General features: G+C 44.3%; 2 protein-coding genes across 5 annotated transcripts in view; one reads left to right on the top strand and one right to left on the bottom strand.

Moving 5' to 3' along the window:
• Nucleotides 1-263: 263 nt before the first annotated feature.
• Nucleotides 264-17,886, bottom strand: C3H6orf58 (chromosome 3 C6orf58 homolog). Its single transcript, XM_033937632.1, has 5 exons — nucleotides 17,577-17,886; nucleotides 12,317-12,504; nucleotides 11,075-11,190; nucleotides 10,616-10,854; nucleotides 264-510 (listed from the first exon to the last, which is right to left on the bottom strand). Exons 1-5 carry the CDS (start codon nucleotides 17,884-17,886, stop codon nucleotides 347-349), a joined length of 1,017 nt encoding a protein of 338 aa, XP_033793523.1. The 3' UTR covers nucleotides 264-346.
• The window catches only part of LOC117356363 (retinol dehydrogenase 7-like), a 69,269-nt gene continuing 58,521 nt past the window's right edge, over nucleotides 8,768-19,515 (top strand). Inside the window, exon 1 of one of the 4 annotated variants that reach the window (XM_033935482.1) lies at nucleotides 8,768-8,887. The gene's annotated coding sequence lies outside the window, so the exon portion shown is untranslated. Of the gene's footprint in view, nucleotides 8,888-12,375; nucleotides 12,478-19,515 lie in introns of those variants that run through there. The other 3 variants (XM_033935481.1, XM_033935479.1, XM_033935480.1) reach the window with 3 other exon arrangements.

Consider the following 19,515-nt stretch of genomic DNA (forward strand, 5'->3'; position numbering starts at 1 on the left):
GGATTGGCCACCGTGAGAACACAGCAATACCCCTGGCTTACATCTAAATCAGAATAGTAAGAGTGGCAAACAAAACATTTTCAGAATTGTTATATACTAATATTGTGTTAGCAATTAAATACAAAGATTAGTATGAAAAAGTACATCAACATGATTTGATTAAACCAAACTGTCCACTGATAAAATCAACAGCTGTAAAAAAAAACAATAAAGTGAAGACTAATTAGGAGAAAGGCATATGCAAGTCATACTAGCCAGTATATCTGGTTGTGCAATACATCAGATATGTTTAGAAGATAAAGAATTACAATCATGTGAATTGAATTTTCTGAAGCTATTTTGAATTCTACACTGGGCAGTTTACATTTATGATGAGCTCTGTCAAAATTAAAAGTACGTTCCATGCAGCATCCATAAAGTGTGTAGCAATGTTTTGTAAAAGCTGTCGACCTTCAGACCTTCCTTTTTCTGAACACATTGCCTTTTTCCAGGCCTTCAACATTTGTCCTCCTTTAAAAGAAAAACTACACAGTCAAAAAGGTCATTCTTATGAAAGATGAGCAAAGCATAAGCAGTAGGAAATCGACATACCTACAGCTCAATAAAATAACAGTATTTGTTCATCATAATGAAGGAGTTACGTAGCATAGAGAGGGGGAGTGTGTGGTGCAGTGGTTAGAGCTCTTGTGGGTTCAAATCCCGCACTGCTCCTTGTGACCCTGGGCAAGTCACTTAAACCCCTAGTGCCCCAGGTATATTAGAGTGTGAGCCTGCTGGGACAAATAGGGAAAAATTCTTGAGTACCTGAATAATTTGTACTCAGCATAGAATTGTAGGATATGCGGAATATAAATAATACAATAAATAAAATGCCATTTTCCCACTATTTTGCTGCTAAAATACCTCCTGTTCCTTGATACAGAAGCTATAAGTTTTGAGATAGTGCCAAATTTGAAAATTTTGGGAATAATTCTGGATCGTAGTTTAACTTTTAAGAAGCATACAGATTCATTAATTTAAAAAAGCTATGCAATTTTGTGGAAATTGAGGACCATTATGAAGTATTTTGATCTAGAGTCCTTTCGATTGCTGGTCCAGTCTACTGTACTGTCAACTCTGGATTATTGTGATATTGTTTATTTGGGGCTACCAAAAAAGATTCTATTAAGGCTTCGATTAGTTCAGAATGCAGCAGTTCGTTTAATCTTTGGTCTTAAGAAGTATGATCATGTTAGTCCTTTTTATGCTAGACTGCATTGGCTGCCTTTTGAGGCCAGAGTATTTTTTAAGTTTGGGTGTATCTGTTATAAGGCTCTTATAAGTTTATTACCATCCTATTTGGTATTTTACCTGAAACTGTTTAATTCATTAAAATGTACCAGAAATTCAGGTATGTTCTTCTTCCCTACCCCAAGGGCCTGTCGCTATAAGACTTTTTTGGACAGGACATTGGAATATCAGACGGGGAAGTTGAACTCCTGAATGAGTCTGCTGATTGTTTTTTTTTGTTTTTTTTAATTCTTTATTTATATTTTGAATATATTATCAAGAATAAACTTCTTGTACAGAATATGATTAATTCAACATAACATAAAACAAATGAAGTAACATTTATATAACGAAATTACTATTTACTCAATCAAAATTAAAGTCCCAAAATTGAGATCCAAGATGTTCCTGAGTGAGAAACTATTTAAAAGAAAATTCAAATTACAAATTAGGCGGTCAGATGAGAATGGACCAAGAGTAAATTATGCATTGAGATTTTCTTAATCCCCTTCAAGGCCCCTCCTGGAGAGAAATCCTGTCAGCTGCGAAGGTTCAAAGAAAAGTCTGCTGATTGTTCAAGTCTATTCTTATCTTACATTTAGGAAATTATTGAAAACTCACCTATTTGATAAACAAGAATGTTGATATTTAAGAAGGTATTTTTTATTAGGCTCTGTATTTTAAACGTACTTTTTATCTGATGCTGTATTTAATGGATGTAGTAGTTATAATAGTTGTGTTTTTTGAAATTGTATTTTTTAACTGAAATGTTTCAGTTCTTCTGTTGTGAACCGCCTAGAACTGCTGGTGGGGTGGTATACAAGAAAAAATAAAATTATTATTATTATAATCAGAAATTCTTACTTATTCTGTCTCATTCATTCAATTCTAGCTGTGCTAACCTCTTCAGCCTCAGTACTCCTTTTTTTCCCTGTTGCTATTGGTTATGTAAAATCCGGTGCAAATGCATTTCAGCATGTACTTAAACGTTCTGATGCTAAATCTCCAACAGTGACTCCTGTCTCTTTGCTCTTCCCTTGCTTAACTTTCATAGAAACCCAAGTTCAACGTGACCTCGTGTAACTGAGTCTGAAGGAACTTCTATAAGGGAGCTGAATGTATACAACAGTATTTACATGCATATGTAGGGCTACCACATACATCAGTATATCGGGATGCACGTTTTTTTAAAAAAATGCTCCCCAGGCAGGCTTTCTATATTGAAGGCGAGGCCCGCAAGACACCTAAGCTCTAAGGCGCCTGGGCCAATCAGGCCTTAGACTTAGTGGGGATGGGCGGACCCGCTATGCCTAAGGCCTGATTGGTCCAGGCTTCTAGAGCCTGGGCCAATCAGGTCTTAGGCTTCGGAAGGATGGGCCAGGAAGGGGCGGGCCCGCCTCATTTCGACGAGACGGGCCTGCCGGCTAGACGGGCAAGTCCCGTCTGGCCAACAAGGAAAGGTTAGTTTGGTTGGGGGGAGGTTTGAGGGCTGTTAGCGTGGGGGAAGGGGGTGCGTCTTCCGGCAGGAGGGATTGGGCACCCTCCTGCCAGCGATCGGTAGTGTCGGGGGGGGGGGGGGGCGGTCGGTAGTGTCGGGGGGGGGGCATATTCTGGCAGGAGGGATTGGGCACCCTCCTGCCAGCGATCGGTAGTGTCGGGGGGGCAGTCGGTATACTTATAGCAGGAGGGATTGGGCACCCTATGTTCGCCTAAGGCCCGCCTAAGGCCCTTAGGTGAGCTTAGGTGTCTTGCGGACCTCGCCTTCAATATAGAAAGCCTGCCTGGGGAGCATTTTTTTTTAAAAGACGTGCATCCCGATTGGCTGATTAGACAGCTGTAGGACGCCTACAGCTGCCTAAAATCGGGACGCACTATGTAGAATCATGGCCTAAGTTTGCACATTGCATTCCCATTTATGCCTGCTATTGATCTAAGAAATGGGTCTACCCAGGTGCCATTATAGAATAGGCATTCCCTGTGCAGAATTGGGGTACCTGTGAGTACAAGCTTTTAGAAGATTATTAAAAACTTACCTATTTGACAATTTCTTGTAATTCATATTGTAATTTGCGGTGTTGTACAGTATTTTATATTTTTGTAAACCGCATTATATTATATTTTGTTCTTTCACTGCTAGAATTTTCCAGGGTATGGCCTCAGAGTCTGGCACAATCTCCCCTGGAAGTGTCCTAGAATCTGTGTCACGATGGCATACATAGGCATTGGAACAGGGGTGGGCACAGGGGCTGTGTCCTCAACAAAAATTTAGCCCTGGTGGTCCAGAGGTGCAGCAGGCAGGATCAAGCTTTCTGTACTCCTGCTTGGTGGGTGGCGGCAGCTGCAAGATGCATTTTCTTCTGCTGCTGAGTGGCAATGAGCACAAACGCACTTTGACGCTCCTGCTTGGCGCTGAACGTCTTTTTGACTGACACCCGTGAATTCCCACGAATTGTGAAAATTCACAGGAGCCAGTCAAAAAGCTGCTTAGCAGCAGAAGAAAATGCATTACGTGGCTGCTGCCACCCACTGGGTTAGCAGCAATGTAGGAGGGCAGGGCAGGGAGGGGGGACTTGGTGCAGAGTAGAGAGCTCCACGGGAACGGGGACGACGGGAATCCCGCGGGACCCGCGGGCATTCTCCTTCGGGTCACGGGGACCCCGTGGGGACGCCCCCTAGGGTCGCGGCAATCCCGTGGGGACGCCCCCTAGGGTCGCGGGGATCCCGTGGGGACGCCTCCGAGGGTCGCGGGGTTCCTGTGGGGCTGGATGTACTCAGTCGCGCGGCTCTTCTTCTTCTTACCTGCTCTGCTTGCAGCACACAGAGCCAAACGGAAGTCTTCCCGACGTCAGCGCTGACGTCGGGAAGACTTCCGTTCGGCTCTGTGATGCAGGCAGGGCAGGTAAGGAGAAGGAGAGTAGCCTCGCGGCTCGAGTGGCTACCAAGGGAGGAGGGCGGTCCGCCCCAGGTGCAGCACAGTCGGCCAGGTCCCCTTACTTTTGTGGCGCTTCCCCGAATCTAAATTACAGCAGCTGTAAGAAGGTAATTTTGATTTGTGGTTAAGGGCAGGGAGGTTTGTCGGACCGGGGCTGTTGTCGATCGGTCGGGGAAGCGCCACAAAAGTAAGGGGACCTGGCCGGCTGTGCTGCACCCGGGGCGGGAGAGAAGGAGGGGGAGGACGCTGAAAGGCCATGGGGAAGACAGGTGGGGGGTGAGGGAAGGACACTGAAAGCACTTGTGGAAGACAGAGGGGGGAGAAGGACGCTGTCAGGACATGGGGAAGACGGGGTGGTGGTGAAGGACGCTGAAAGCACATGGGGAAGACAAAGGGGTGGAGAAGGACGCTGAAAGGACATGGGGAAGACGGGGGTGGGGGTGGAGAAGGACGCTGAAAGACCATGGAGAAGACAGAGAGGGAGAAGGACACTGAAAGGACATAGGGAAGACAGAGGGGGGAGAAGGACGCTGACAGGACATGGGGAAGATGGGGGGAGAAGGACACTGAAAGGCAATGGGGAAGAGAGAGTGGGGAGAAGATGCTGGCAGGGAAGAAGACAGAAATGCCAAACTATGGGGGGAGCGGAGGGAAGAAGATGGGTGCCAGACCAATTTGGAAGGGGGGAGAAAGGGAGAGGCTCAGTAACAGAGCAAATGGAAGACGCAGAAGGAAGAGAGACAGTGGATGGAAGGAATTGAATGAGAACATGAGGAAAGCAGAAACCAGGCAACAAAGGTAGGAAAAGAATTCTATTTCTTTTTTTTTTGCTTCAGGATAAAGTAGTATATTAGTTGTGTTGATAAAAATTTATAAACATTAGAGGCTCTGGTAGAAACCCGTTTACAAAGTATGTATTCTTCCCAATTAATATTTCCAAATTAATAACGTCTTTTTGCTTATTTGTAAATGGGTTTCTACCAGAGCCTTTAATGCAGTAGCATAATTAAATGAAATAACTATTTCAGAAGTTTATAGGGATGGGCGGGGATGGAGGGGATTCCTCACGGGGTCGGGTGGAGACGGGTGGGATTCCTCACGGGGACAGGTGGGACTTTGGCGGGGACAGGTGGGATTTCTGTCCCCGCGCAAATCTCTAGTACAGAGTATGATGGGGGAGGGAAGGGGGCTGGGTTCAGTGCCTGACAGGGGGAGGGAAGGGGGCTGGGTGAAGAGTGACAGGGGAGGGAAGGGGGCTGAGTGCAGTGCCTGACAGGGGGTAGTGAGGGAAGGGAGCTGGGTGCAGAGCCTGACAAGGGGGGAGGGAAGGGGGCTGGGTGCAGAGCCTTACAAGGGGGGAGGGAAGGAGGTTAGGTGTAGAGCCAGAAAGGGGGCTGGGTGCAGTGCCTGACAGGGAGGGAAGGGGGGTTGGGTGCAGAGCCTGGCAGAGAGAGGCTGTGTGCAGGGGAGTTGGGAAGGAAGGGAGGACAGATGCTCAGGTGGATGGGAAAACAGATACAGCACATACTGGGAGAGGGTTGGGAAGGACAATTCCACGGGCGGGGAGGGGGTTAGGAAAGCAGCGGGCTGCAGCAGCAGTGGACCAGGGGGGAGCAGAAGAATCGGGTGTAGGCTTCGGAGAGAGGGAGGCAGGCTGTTGGTTGCTGAGCTTTCTCATAATCGGCAGGGAGGGAGGCTGGCTGGCTGGCTTTGGGGGAGGGACAAAGGCTGGAAGCAGTGAGGGGGAGGAAGGCAGGCAGGCTGGCTTTGGCAAGGGAGGGAGGGAAGGGGTGGGACAAAGACTGGAACACAGTGAGGGGGACATAGGAAGGAGGGATGGAGGAAGGAAGGAAGGAAGGAGAGAAAGAGACAGAGAAAGGGGAGGGGGGGGGTTGTAAGCAGAAGAAAGACTAGAGAGAGAAAAGCCTGGACCAAAGGGGAAAGACAGCAGGCAGATTCAGGACTATGGAAGGTGCAGACAGAGAGGGAGAGACCCTGAGGAAGAGCAGAGAGAGGCAAGATCATAACAGAGGAAGGAGAAGAGGGAGACTTGGAACAAAGGTACAAAGGAGAACTGACACTGGATCTGGAGAGGGTAACAGAGGGAAAAAAGAGAGAGACCTGGACCCAAAGGAGATGGAGCTGGATTATGAAAAAAATGTTGGATGAGAAAGAAATATTGGATGCACACAGAAGGAAGTGCAACCAGAGGCTCATGAAATCACCAAACAACAAACAAACAACAAAGGTAGGAAAAATGATTTTATTTTCAATTTAGTGATCAAAATGTGTCAGTCTTGAGAATTTATATCTGCTGTCTATATTTTGCACTATATTTGTCTATTTTTCTATAGTTACTGAGGTGACATTGCATATTTTAAAATCATCTGCCTTGATATCTTTGAAAAAAAACCCGAATATAAATGATAATTAACATTTTCTCTGCATATATGTGCTTTGTGTTTAAAAAAAAAAAAATTTATGGTTGCCATTCTGAAATAAAATATTATGTGTACATGAAAAATGAATAGAAGAAATTGGGGCGGGGCTAGGGCGAGATTAGGGGCAGCACTGAAAATGAATAGATGTCCCGTTTTGATGAAAAAAATAAATGGTCACGTTAGTTATATATTTAGAATCAATGCTGAGTGCTTCCCTTCGGCTTGGCCTCATCCCCCAGAGTCTTCACTAAGTGCCTGGTAGTGGTAGCCGTTGCACTCAGGAACCATGGCCTCCAGGTGTTTCCTTACCTGGACGACTGGCTCATCAAGGATTCCACGTCTCAAGGAGTCACCCTCGCGACTCAGAAGACAATTTGGTTACTACAAAATCTGGGATTCGAGATAAACTTCCCAAAATCCCATCTACAACCTTCCCAGACTCTCCCCTTCATCGGGGCGATTCTGGATACTACCAAGCTCCGAGTGTTTTTATGTGATGAAATTATCATCACAAAGCAGAACAAGGAAAAGTTTATTATCAATAAGGTGACAGCCAATGATGAGGCGCCACGTAAAGCTTCCCGCAATTTGAAAAGTGGCTTTGCGGTGGAGTGATGGGGCTGAGGCTTCCCTTTGAGATTTATTACTGACGTTAACAATATAGAGTCCAGGTGGTAAACGCTTATATAAATTCCATACTGAACATCTTGGAAGATGTTCGATTATCACTACAAGATGTCCAAGCGCTAAGCCCGCCCATAGAATGCCTCCAATATGCCCCCTTGAACTTTGGACATGTGGAGGGGCATAATCAAAACACACATCTAAATCTGTTTTGGACCTAGGGCGCTAGTCACCCAAAGTTGGCAGCATCCAAAGTCCATTCTTGAAAAATACGTCCAAAATATTTTTTTTTGGAAAATCCATTTACTTCTATTTTCAGCCGTTTAATCGTCCAGACCGCTAGTATGTCTATATTTATACTACATTCTTGTCCCAAAATTCGTCCAAATCCTAAACGCCTAGAACAAGACCTTTTGCATCTGGGAGGGGCCAGCAAAGTGATGGACTGATCACTCAGACTAAGCAACAGAGTAATGGGGCACCTTACAGAGCACTGCTGTGAACTTCACAAAAAGGGTGCCACATAAACATCTCACCACAACTCCCTTGCAGGTCATGGTGAACCCCTCAAAATACCCCCCAAACCTACTATACCCATCTGTCTACAACCCCAGTAGTCCTTATGGCTGCAGGTGCCACCCTTATGGCAGTAGAATAGGGCTTTAGGGGGTTTGTGGACTCACATTTTCACCATGAATGCAGTGGTTAGAGTGGCTTATGGGCCTGAGTCCTCCTCTCTATGGTTCACTAGCCCACCCCCCAGACTACTTAAGCCACCTCTGTGCATCTCTACTAGGCTTTCCTATGCCAGGTTCTAATGTTCTGTAGGCAGGTATGTATGTTTTTATTCCGATTTTTATGGCGGTGTGGGGTGATCAGTGATCACTGAGAGAGTGTGTGAGGGTATGTACTTTGTGTCTGAAGTGGTTATCTAGCCACTTTGGATAACTTCTAGGCACTTAGACTTGTTTTTATATTACTTAAGCCATAACGTATAAGTTCCATCTAGGCAGTCTTGTCAAACTTTCAATTATCCCTTGTGACAAATCTAGCTCTCCTGCTAGCTTTGTCTCAGGTTTAGTCAGGAAGAGCATAGGGTCTATGCAGGAGAACTGACCAGGTTGGCCCTGCCAATTGTGAAAGCGCTGACCTCACTTGTACCGACATTGAGCCAGACACTGACTGCCAGGGAGAGTTCAGTCCAGTTGCAGGTTACTCTCCCAAGCCTGCTATTAGATCTCAAAGGAGCTCAGGAGCTAGAAAATTACAGTTCCCAGAAGGCCAGAGTCATAGCAGGAAGTTGTCACATAGGCAGACACAGCTGCAGAGAGAGTTTTCTCCCTTCCCCCTCTTCAGAGCAGGGAGGGGCGAATTGGAGGCTGTTAAATCAGGGCAGCTGAGACCCAGAGAAAGAGAAGAGCAAAGGGGGCTGCATGGAGAGCCTCAGAGGCAGCAAGGCTTGCCTCTCCAGCTGAATTTTGATGAGCTGGGCAAGGATTGGGACATGGTGGACATTTCAGAGGAGCCTGAGACTACAGCTGAGAGGCAGCTAGAAGGCTGGAAACCCATGGATATTAGTGTGCCGGTTATTCCTGGATGCAATAGACACAAGCTGAGCAAGGTTGGAAGTGTTTTTGCTATTTTTGTTTCTTACCTTTTTGTCTGAAAGTTTTGGGACTAAGTTTTTTGTATGCTGAATTGTTTGAGCTTCCCAGAGCTAGCTTCTGTAGCACTCAAGAACCGGAACTGTTGCCTTGGACTGTGTAATATTCCAAACTAGGCAGCGTTTGTGTTCTTCCCTCTCAGCTCAGCTGGAGGCTAATTAGTTGGAGATAAGATACTGAAGGAACGTAAGACATAGAGGAGCTCCATGTGAATGAGTTCCCTATCTGCAGGTATTCTGTGGGAGAGCTTCAAGGTTAGCAGTTTTCCTTTTTGGTTTTGTAAAACTTTATTTTTCATCTGCAAAAGTTTTGTTTGCCCCTCTCTCCTGCTCTTTCCTGGTGAGGGAATATTGCTGGGACTATCCTAATCTCAGAGGACTGAGGTAGAAAGACTAAAGTCCAGCCAAAGCCTTGTATGACTTTTGTGTTTTAAATTGGAGCCAGGCTGTTGTTTGTGAAGCTAGTGTGGCCAGGTTGGCCCAGAGCTGTATGTTTTGATTCTTATACAAAATGTATTGAAAAGTACTGTAAACTGCTAACAATACCAGGCATTTTAACCAGAGGTAAAAAATAAAAGTACACCTTTACTTTTGGACATTCCTGGGTGTGTGCATTTTCCCTTGCCTGTCTTCACTGTGAACATTGGACCTTATTGTTTTCACCCTAGGTGGTTGCCTAGATAGCCTGAAGGATTCCCTGGTTGAAGGGAATGCACTGGGAGCAGTTATGGTCGCAGGAAACCCAGCTCGCTGCAGTGATCAGGAGCCTGTGGGTAGTGACACCCTGAAGTACGACTAAGTCTAGGTGGGCCCACATCCTGCCCTAACCACTCTTTCAAAAATGCCCCTTTCAGCTCTGGGCACACAGTGGGATTCAGAGGCCTAACAAGTCTCTGGATATATCTCAAAACCTGTTTCAATTATCGGCACTTGGATGACCTCTCTTTTAGGTCATCCAAGTGCCAATTTGGGCGGGTTTTAGAATTTTTTTTTCCTTTCGATTATGAGCCCTATAGCGGCTGTGATGCCTAGCAAGACATCCAGAAAGTTGGCTTTGAAAATCAGCACTTGGATATTTTGGCGAGTGTTTGAAAATGCTCCTAATAGTGTCTAGCCCTTGTTACTCAAAATCAAAATGCTCAGTTCTAATGGTCTTCACATTCTGTAGTGTCATCACAAACAAAAGCAGAGGAAACAGAGGTGTCTAGCAGAGGAATGAGAGTGTGTGCTGTTCCTGAAGTGATGGTCACAATTTGAATATCTTTACTTGTAGTTAAGAAGGCAGGTTGTCTGCTCTGGCCAGTCCCAAGACCTTTGCTGTGTCCTGCCTCCTGATATAACTTCCTGTTTCCTGTTAGGCAGGACATAGCAGAAACTGCCTGTATTAATCATTGCCCACCAGAGCACTTGAGTGACAACAGAGGCACTGCTGCCTAGCTGACACCAACTGATGCTAATTTTACAAAAGTCTGCTCCCCCTGACATTAAAATCTGGCTATGCCTCTGATAAGAGTATTTTTGGCCAATACTGAAACAAAGGTAAACATGAATTTCAGGCCAGTTTTGGCGCCACAACTGAAATTTGTTAGGCCTCTAACAAGATTGCAGTACAGCCCCCACCTGTGCCCATATCATACAAGAAGGTAAAATGGAGAATTTGCATCCAACTCTTCATACAGTACCTACCTGTACTCTGGTTTAGGTCGTATATCTCAATTAACACAAACAAGACTTTGTTTTGTTTGATACTAAAGTTCAAGATCAGTGGTGATGTGTCTCCATTTTTTAGCATTTGAGGTGGTAAAACAGACTGCAAATTATTTGTATTCTGGAAATTTGTTGCAAAATGGGTCACTGCAATATATTCCACATTAGCAGCCCAAGCCTTCCCAAATTCCTCTTCACTAGAGGAGAGATATGATAATCTGAAAAACAGAACCAGAAGTAATTAATCGCAGGGCACCATAAAGCTTAGGAGATAGGCACAACTACAGAGCACAAACCTCATCAATCCTTAGAGGGAACATTGCTGGTAACCCTAATCACAGGGATGTGAAGGTTTCATAGATTAGTTAAAGGGGATGCAGGAACCACAAAAGATTAAGAACCCCTGATGTACAAGGCTAAGTTGATGACTTACTGTACCCAGCTACGGTGTCCCATGACGTTAGTTGGCTACAAATGTCGCAGGTCTGATAACGGTATAATCTGACTTTTTTTAGGTGTGGGTGTTTAGCAGTAAACCAGTGATAGCTCAGAACCTGTCCAGCCATTGCCAGATTGATGGAGTTAGTGTGATTAAGTGTTAAAACTGGTTACCATTAATGGTATCAGGGCAGAGATGCACAAGGTAACCTATAGGGATCAAAAGAGAGATCCCTGACTTATAATAATAATAATAATATTATTATTATTATTATTAACAGTTTATATACCGCAGGACCGTGAAGTTCTATGCAGTTTACAATGATTAGAAATGTTACAGATTGAGTGAATAAACAAAGTACAGATTTAGCGACAGGTGGTTCTTGCGCTCGGTTGTTAAGGACTAAGATTGAATAGGTTGGTTTCCTAAGTATTTCAGGAATAGATGTGTTTTCAGGCGTTTCCTGAATTCTTCATAGGTAGTAGGCACAAGCAATTGTTCAAGATCTTTACCCCATAATGCTGCTTGATGTGCGAGAAGATGTTGATGATGACTTTTAAATTTACAACCTCTAACCGGTGGAGAAACGAAGTTCAGGTGTGAGCTTCGCTTGTGTCTGTTGGTTGAGAAAGAGAAAAGGTCTGTTATGTATTTAGGGGCTAAGCCATAGAGTACCTTGAAGCAAAAATAACCAAACATGAATTTCACACGTGCCTCCATCAGTAGCCAGTGTAAGAGTCGATAGGAAAGTAGTCTAACCGCTGTATTTTGAACTAGTTGCAATCACTGCATGTATTTCTAGGGGAGTGCCAAATAGGCGATGTTACAATAATTGAGTTGACTCAGAATAAGGGATTGTACTAGAATTCGAAATGATGAGGCATCGAAGTAAGCTCTGATGGATCGAAGTTTCCAGAGGGTGTGAAAGATTTTTCTGATCAAGGAGTCAACCTGGTCTTTCATGGCCAGGTTTTGGTCCAGTATTACACCCAGTATCTTCATAGTGGGTTGAATTGAATAATTAAGGTTGTTGATGCACATTGATGCTTTAGTGTCGAGTGGGTATGGCGCTGCTATGAAAAATTTTGTTTTCTCTGAGTTTAGTTTTAGTCTGAATGGCAGAACATCACAAACAAGATCCAATGTGAATTTGCATGTCTAATTCCTAACAAATTTCAGCATCAACCATAATAGACTGGAAGGAAATACAAAACTAGTGATAAAATATGTAGGTCTCTTACTTGATAAAATTGTTCCCATTTAGTCATCACATCTGGAAAGGAAGAATTACAGCCTGCAATATTATAGCAAAAGTCCATGGTGTTAATTGCTGGTGGAACAATTTCTATGGGATATGGAGGTGAATTCTCAAAGATGTCAGCAGCGGCAGCAGCAAGAAAAGGTAAGACGGATAAATAGTAGTTCATGCCTGTAAAAAGGAATATGAAATAATAATAATAATTTTATTTTTTATATACTGCCCTACCACATAGTTCTAGGCGGTTCACATACAGTACTAAAAGTATACAAACAGTGAATAAAAATACAAAATCTAAGAAAACTAAGATTATACAATAATTAAATAAAATGCATTCACGAATATAGATAGATATTCCTTAAAAAGTTCAACTGTAAAATCAATGTGCAAATTTCCTATCAATATTCTAAAACATCAGTTTACAAACTTTTCAAATAAATCAGTTTTCAATAGTTTCCTAAAAGACATGTATGAATAGGCCTGAGAAATAGTAAAGAACTATTATATCTTATGAGGTCAATACTCGGCAAGAATTACATAAGCCAACAAAAAAATCATTTGTTTATTGGTGCCTTCGGTTTTTGACCTGTTCCTGGGGTTATTTGGGGCGCTGATTCAGAAAATTGCATTGGATAGACCGCATCAGCTCTAGTTTCTTAGATATGGTATCCTTGCTTTTTATGCCTTTGGGATAGTAGAACCAAACATGGGCAAAAAAGATTGACCTCTGAAGGAATATATGGTGGTTGGAGGATTACATGTAATCAATGAACCTTTGGTAGCACGTGATAGAATCATACTGCCACCATTACATATAAAGCTAGGCCTGATGAAACAATTTATAAAGGCTTTGAATAAAGACGGTTCGTGCATTGAATACACACCTGAACTTACCATGGAAAAATTGAAGGCAAGAATTTTTGATGATTCACAAATCAGATAGCTTATAAAATGACCCACATTTCATAGCATCAATTAATGAAATCGAATAATGTTCCTGGTCTTCATTTGTTCTTGTTGTGAAAAACTTTTTTGGCAACAAGAAGGCAGACAACACAATTTCATTTCAACAGACTTGGCTGTAACATGAGTGTTAAAGTCCATTATCTGCACAGTCACTTAGATCGCTTTCCAGAGAACCTTGTTGACTTAAGCGAAGAGCAAGGTGAAAGATTTCACCATGACATAAAAACATTGGAAGCCAGACACCAAGGAAGATGGGATGCACACATGCAGGGCTAGATTAATGAGTAGGCCCAGGTGGCAAGTGCCTAGGGCCCAAAATTTCAGGGGGGGGGCCTGCTGAAGGAGGACAGAGAGCAGCTGTCCTACCGTCTTCCCTCACCTCACTTTTTTTTTTTACGGCTACGGCAAGTAAGATCAGCTATGGGCCCCCCCTCCAGCATCAATGGCACTTAAACGATCGGCAACAGGCCCGCTGGCATCAACATGTAAGATCGGCAATGCAGTGCTCAGCCCAAAGCTTCCCCTCTGACACGAACTGCCTGGGTGGAAACAGGAAGCTGCATCAGAGGGAAGCTTTGGGCTGAGTACTGCGTTGCCAGTCTTACTTGTTGTTGATGCCCGGGGGCACATTGCCAATCTTCTTACTTGCTGTCGATGCCAGGACCCGTAACGGTTTGAAAAAAAAAAGAAAGAAAGGTGAGTGCCTTTGAACTCTCCTGGTACTGTTCTCCGCTACATACTTTTCTGCTGAGCTGGACATCATCTCACTCCCCTCAGTTTGGTTGCTGGCTCCAACAGATGCAGCGTTATGCTAAATTAGAACTTTATTAGAATGGACACACTACTGTGATTTGTGGGACTCCTTTCGCCTTGAAAATATATAGACAGTTCTTTTTTTGTGTTATGCTATTTTTCAGGGGATGCTGGGGGAGGAGTGTGGAGAGTCGCCAGGAAAGCAGAGAGTAGGTGCTTTGATAGTCTGTGCACCTGATAATTGGGTAACTCTGACATCATATTATTGTAGGGATTTATGCTGGCCATCTGTAAGGATGTCGGTTTGAATGACTTTGTGGGTTGTGATTTTTCCTGCTATATTTTTTTGCTGTTGGGGGGCAGGGGGTTTGGTTGTGATGATTGAAGTGGGGAGGAGGCAGATGATGGAAATGGGGATAACTTTTGCCATCAGCATCGGGCGCTTATGGGAAAGCAGCAGCAGTGAGGAGGTGAGGGGCCCTCACCACTTTTGCTGCTTTCCCACATGCTGGATGAGGGGAATATGCTGGATGGGGAGGAAGAGATGAGAAGAGAGAGATGCTAAAAACCACAGGGGGGAGGAAAGTAGAGATGGAAGGAGAAAGATGCCAGACCATGAGGGAAACAGAGGGAAGATGATAGATGCCAGACCAAGTGGGAAGGGGGGGGGGGGCAGGAAGAGAGATGGCAAGATGAGGCAGAGTTTCTGGAAGGGGCAGATAGTAGATGGAAGGAAGAAAATGAGGAAAAGGGGATATATATAATCATTTAATAAAAAGCATAAAAACAAATAAGAAAACAGAGTTTCCTTTTTAAAGATGCATTTAATTTATAAGCTTAACTAAGGATTATTATTAAATTTTTCCTTTTTTATCTTTTTATTTCCCCGTTATCTCCCCTACCTGTTGTTTTTTACCATTTATGTTTTCTTTTATATATACGATTGTAGTTCTACCCTTTCTTTCCCCATGTATCTGTTAGTTTGTATGACTTTATTTATTATTTTGTATGATAATGTGTCAAATTTATGTATCCTTTTATAATTAATCTGATGTATCTATTTTTTATCTGTAAATCGCTTAGCAAATTAAATTAAGCGATTCAATAAGTCAAAAATAAACTTGAAACTTGAAACTTAAATAAATGAGGATGGGGTGGGGCAGGGCCAGGGGGCCCAGTGTACTTGTGTGCCTAGGGGCCCTCAAAGAATTAATCCTGCCCTGCACACATGATGGCAGACTATTGTTGGAATCTTATGCGGGATTGTCCTGCCAGATTGTCCTCAGTGGACCCTGGCATCTCAATGGACGCAAGTTTGCGACCCTCCTTCTCAACACATTTCAGTCACTCTTTCCTTGAAGAAGTCTCTCCGTTGGTGGATGCTCTCTTCCAATCTTTCCAGAGGCTTACTTTTTCAAATGCCCCCTCATCAAAAGGTCCTCACGACAGATTCTTCAACCTACGCATGGGGCACTCATCTCGATGGTCTCCGTACTCAAGGCCACTGGACCCGTACAGATCGTCAGTGTCACATAAATCTGTTGGAATTCAGAGCGATTTTTCAAAGCTTTCAACGCTTTTCAACATCTTCTTCGCGACCAGGTAGTCCTCATCCGGACAGACAACCAAGTCACCATGTATTATGTCAACAAACAAGGAGGGATCTGCCTCCCTTTGTCAAGAAGCTCTGAAGGTTTGGGACTGGGCAATCCGCCACAACACCTTCTTCAAAGTTGTCTACATTCAAGGGGCGAACAATTGCTTGGCAGACAGCTTGAGTCGTCTTCTGCAACCTCACGAATGGACTCTCCATTCCTCGCCTCTTCATCACATTTTTTCTCAATGGGGAACCCCTCAGATAGACCTCTTTGCGGCTCCCCACAACTTCAAACTGCCTCAGTTCTGCTCCAGGATATACTCTCCTTACCGCCTCGAGGCAGATGCTTTTCTTCTGGAATGGACGAATCTCTTCCTCTACGCATTCCCTCCATTCCCTCTCATTCTCAAGACTAGTCAAGTTGAAGAACGATCATGCCACCATGATTCTAATCGCTCCTCGGTGCCCAAGACAACCTTGGTATTCCCTTCTACTTCAACTCAGCACCAGGGAACCATACCTTCTACCAGTTTTTCCTTCTCTGCTTACACAGAGCCAAGGATCTCTGCTTCATCCCAACCTGCAGTCTCTGCACCTGACAGCTTGGTACCTTTCAACGTAACTCCTCAATCTGTTTTCTCAATCTGTAAGAGATGTCTTAGAAGCTTCTAGAAAGCCTACCACTAGACAATGCTATCACCAAAAATGGACTAGATTTTCTACGTGGTGTTTTTCTCATCATATGGAGCCTCAGCATTCCTCCTTATCTTCTTATCTTTGGACTATCTGTTGCACTTATCCAATTCTGGCCTCAAGTCTACATCTATCAAAGTCCATCTCAGTGCAATTGTGGCTTTCCATCAGCCTATTGAAGGGAAACCCCTCTCTGCTCATCCGGTGGTTTCCAAATTCATGAAAGGACTCTTCAATGTTAAACCTCCTCTTCTACATAGTATAGTGAACCACAGAGAGGGGGAATCCAGGTCCATATCCCACTACATTGGTGGAAAGTATGAGTCCACCAAAACTCGAACTCCTTCTGTACTGCCATATAGGTGACACCTGCAGCTTTAAGGGCTATTGGGATGGTAGACAGATAGATATAGTGATTTTGGGGGAGTTTGGGAGGGCTCACCATACATAAGGAGGTTGTGGTGAGATGTACACCTGGCACCCCTTATGTGAAGTTCACAGCAGTGCCCCACTGCATTGTTGACATGTCTGTGTGGCCAATGTAGTATAAATGTGGCCTCACCTACGTCCAAATGGTTTGGTTTTAGAAGTTAAGACATCCTAAGGGCCAAGACATCTAGACTGCCTCCAATGTACTGCTAAAAAAATGGAGGCTTTTGAATTTGAGAGCAGTTGCATTTATCAGTTTTTCAGATACTTACCTTTCCTTGCTACTGCTGATATTAGTGGTTCAGCTTGTTAGCGTTTTGGTTTCCTGAAGCTTGTTCATGTCGGAACCAAAGAACCATGTTATAAGCTAAGTGCTTTTTTCAACAATTAGACTTTATTGAAAAAATTTTGAAGTTCACTAAGTGTTTAAAAATTTTAAATTGAGTAAGCTAAAAAGTGTGGAGGCCGGTGCTAAAAGCCATGTCTGCTAACGTAAGAGCCATAAAAGTTTAACAAATAGGCAAATCATTTTTCTGAATTGATTTCAATCCCTGGTCTACCTGCTTAGGAAAACTGACTCTTAAAAGTTTTTCTCCCATCCATATTTTTGATTAGCTTTCGAAAGTAAACCTTTCTTCCTCAGATCCTTCGAAAGCTAATCATAAACTACATTAAGTTAGTCCAATAAAAAAAGTATTATATTTTTTTCCTTTATGTTTTTTTTCTACATATTACCTTCAAGACTGGACTAATGCAGCCATCACACCTTTTCAATCAATACTTAAAGTAATATCACATTTCCTACCTGTATATAACTGCCAGCCGTGTTGCAAAGTCAGTCCCCAAAGCATATTACCGGAATTGTCTGATCCTAATGTAGAAAAATACTTTGCTGTTTTATTAAGTACAACTTTATACATGGCCATCCTCTCAAGGTACATCCAAGGGTTGATGACAACTTCATTTTCCTGCGTTGCGAAACTTTCAAGTGTATCAGTGACCTGGTCCCAAAGAGGTGGGAAGCCATTGTCTGCAGAAGATCTTTGACTTTTAGTGATCAGAACCACAAGGAGAGCAGCATGTTTCAGAACCCCAGGAAGACACCAGCATGCCATTTTGAACAAAATAATGCAGACAGCAGGCTGCCACAGACCCTGAATATATATATATATATATATAGCTGTAGGTTTTGATCTGTGGCATGTGTAGAATAATCACTTCCTGGAGTTGGTCAGGTGTGGGAGACCAACTCCACCCCCAACAGCCCTTGCTGAGCTGCTCTAATTTTTTTTTTTTTTTTAAACAAACAAACAGCCTCCTTCTGCAGGGCAGCTCCACTGCTATCGGGAGCTGCCCAACACTCCACTTAGCTCTAGCTGCCGCAAGGGAAAGAGTTGGCCAGGCGTGGGAGACCAGCTCTGCCCCAATAGCCCTTGCTGAGCCGCTCTTCTTAAAAAAAAAAAAAAAAACAGCCTCCTTCGGTAGGGCAGTTCCACTGCTATCGGGAGCTGCCCCCAACTCTCCACTTGGCTCCAGCCGCCGCAAGGGAAGGAGTTGGCCAAGCGTGGGAGTCCAACTCCACCCCCAACAGCTCTTGCTGAGCCGCCTCATCTTTGAAAAAAACCCCCAAAACCCAGCTCCTTTCAGAAAGGCAGTCGTGGGAGACCAACTTCGCCCCCAAGTGACCTTGTGGTGCTGTCTTTTCAAAGACTTCTTCCGCAAGGCTACTCCACTGCTAGACAAGCCTCAACACCATCTCTATCTTCCCGCACCACTACCACACATAACATGCTTCCAACATTCCAGGCTACCCCCTTCCCCAACCCCCTTTCCATTACATCCCCAACCCTCCTCACAACACTATACCTCACCATCCCCATCATCACAGGCCAAGGCAGACACGGGGATCTCACCTACCAGCACAAAAACAACCGTACCAGGAACCTTGCCAACCTCATCCCCATCCTACCCTCCCCACCAAAATACTCTCAAATTTGCACTCATCGATGCAAGATCAGTTAACAACAAGACCATCCTCCTCCATGAGCTCATCTGTGACAACACTTGGGACGCCCTCATGATCACTGACAACGATGGCGCCAGGACAACGATGGGATTGCACTAGGTGAATTATGTCCTCCAGGCTACCAGGCATAACCTGCTCATGCACCTCTGGGAAAGGAGGTGGAGTGACCACCATCGTCAAGACCACTACTACACTGAAACTGATAAGCTCTATCAACATTCCCACCCTAGAGGCTCTAGCCTTCACCATAGGCCACAAACACAAAATCACCTCCATATTACTTTACAGAGCCCCCAACTCCCCAGCAGAAGCCCTAGAGTCCCTCCTCAAATTCATCATCGAATTATCCATCTCCCACAAACGCGTGACCATCCTGGGAGACTTCAACTTCCCAGACTACACCAACACCTCAGGACAGAGCAACAACTTCCTCTCCTCCCTCTCCGACCTGGGATTTCACCAAGCTGTAACCACCCCTACTCATTCAACAGACAACATCTTAGACTTCATCTTCACCCTATGAAACCTGACTGCAGAGCCTCAACAAACAATCTGCACCACTACACCTGTCCCATGATCAGACCCCCCACCTCATTGAATTCCAACTCCCATACGAAACTACCCCAGCCCTGCGGAAAGACCCTATCCCACCCACCCAACATCAACTCCTTAATTCAGTCAACCTTTCAGTCATGGCAGCAGGCATTCACAATCTAAA

The sequence above is a fragment of the Geotrypetes seraphini genome, chromosome 3 (assembly GCF_902459505.1).
Source record: "Geotrypetes seraphini chromosome 3, aGeoSer1.1, whole genome shotgun sequence".
NCBI lineage: Eukaryota > Metazoa > Chordata > Amphibia > Gymnophiona > Dermophiidae > Geotrypetes > Geotrypetes seraphini.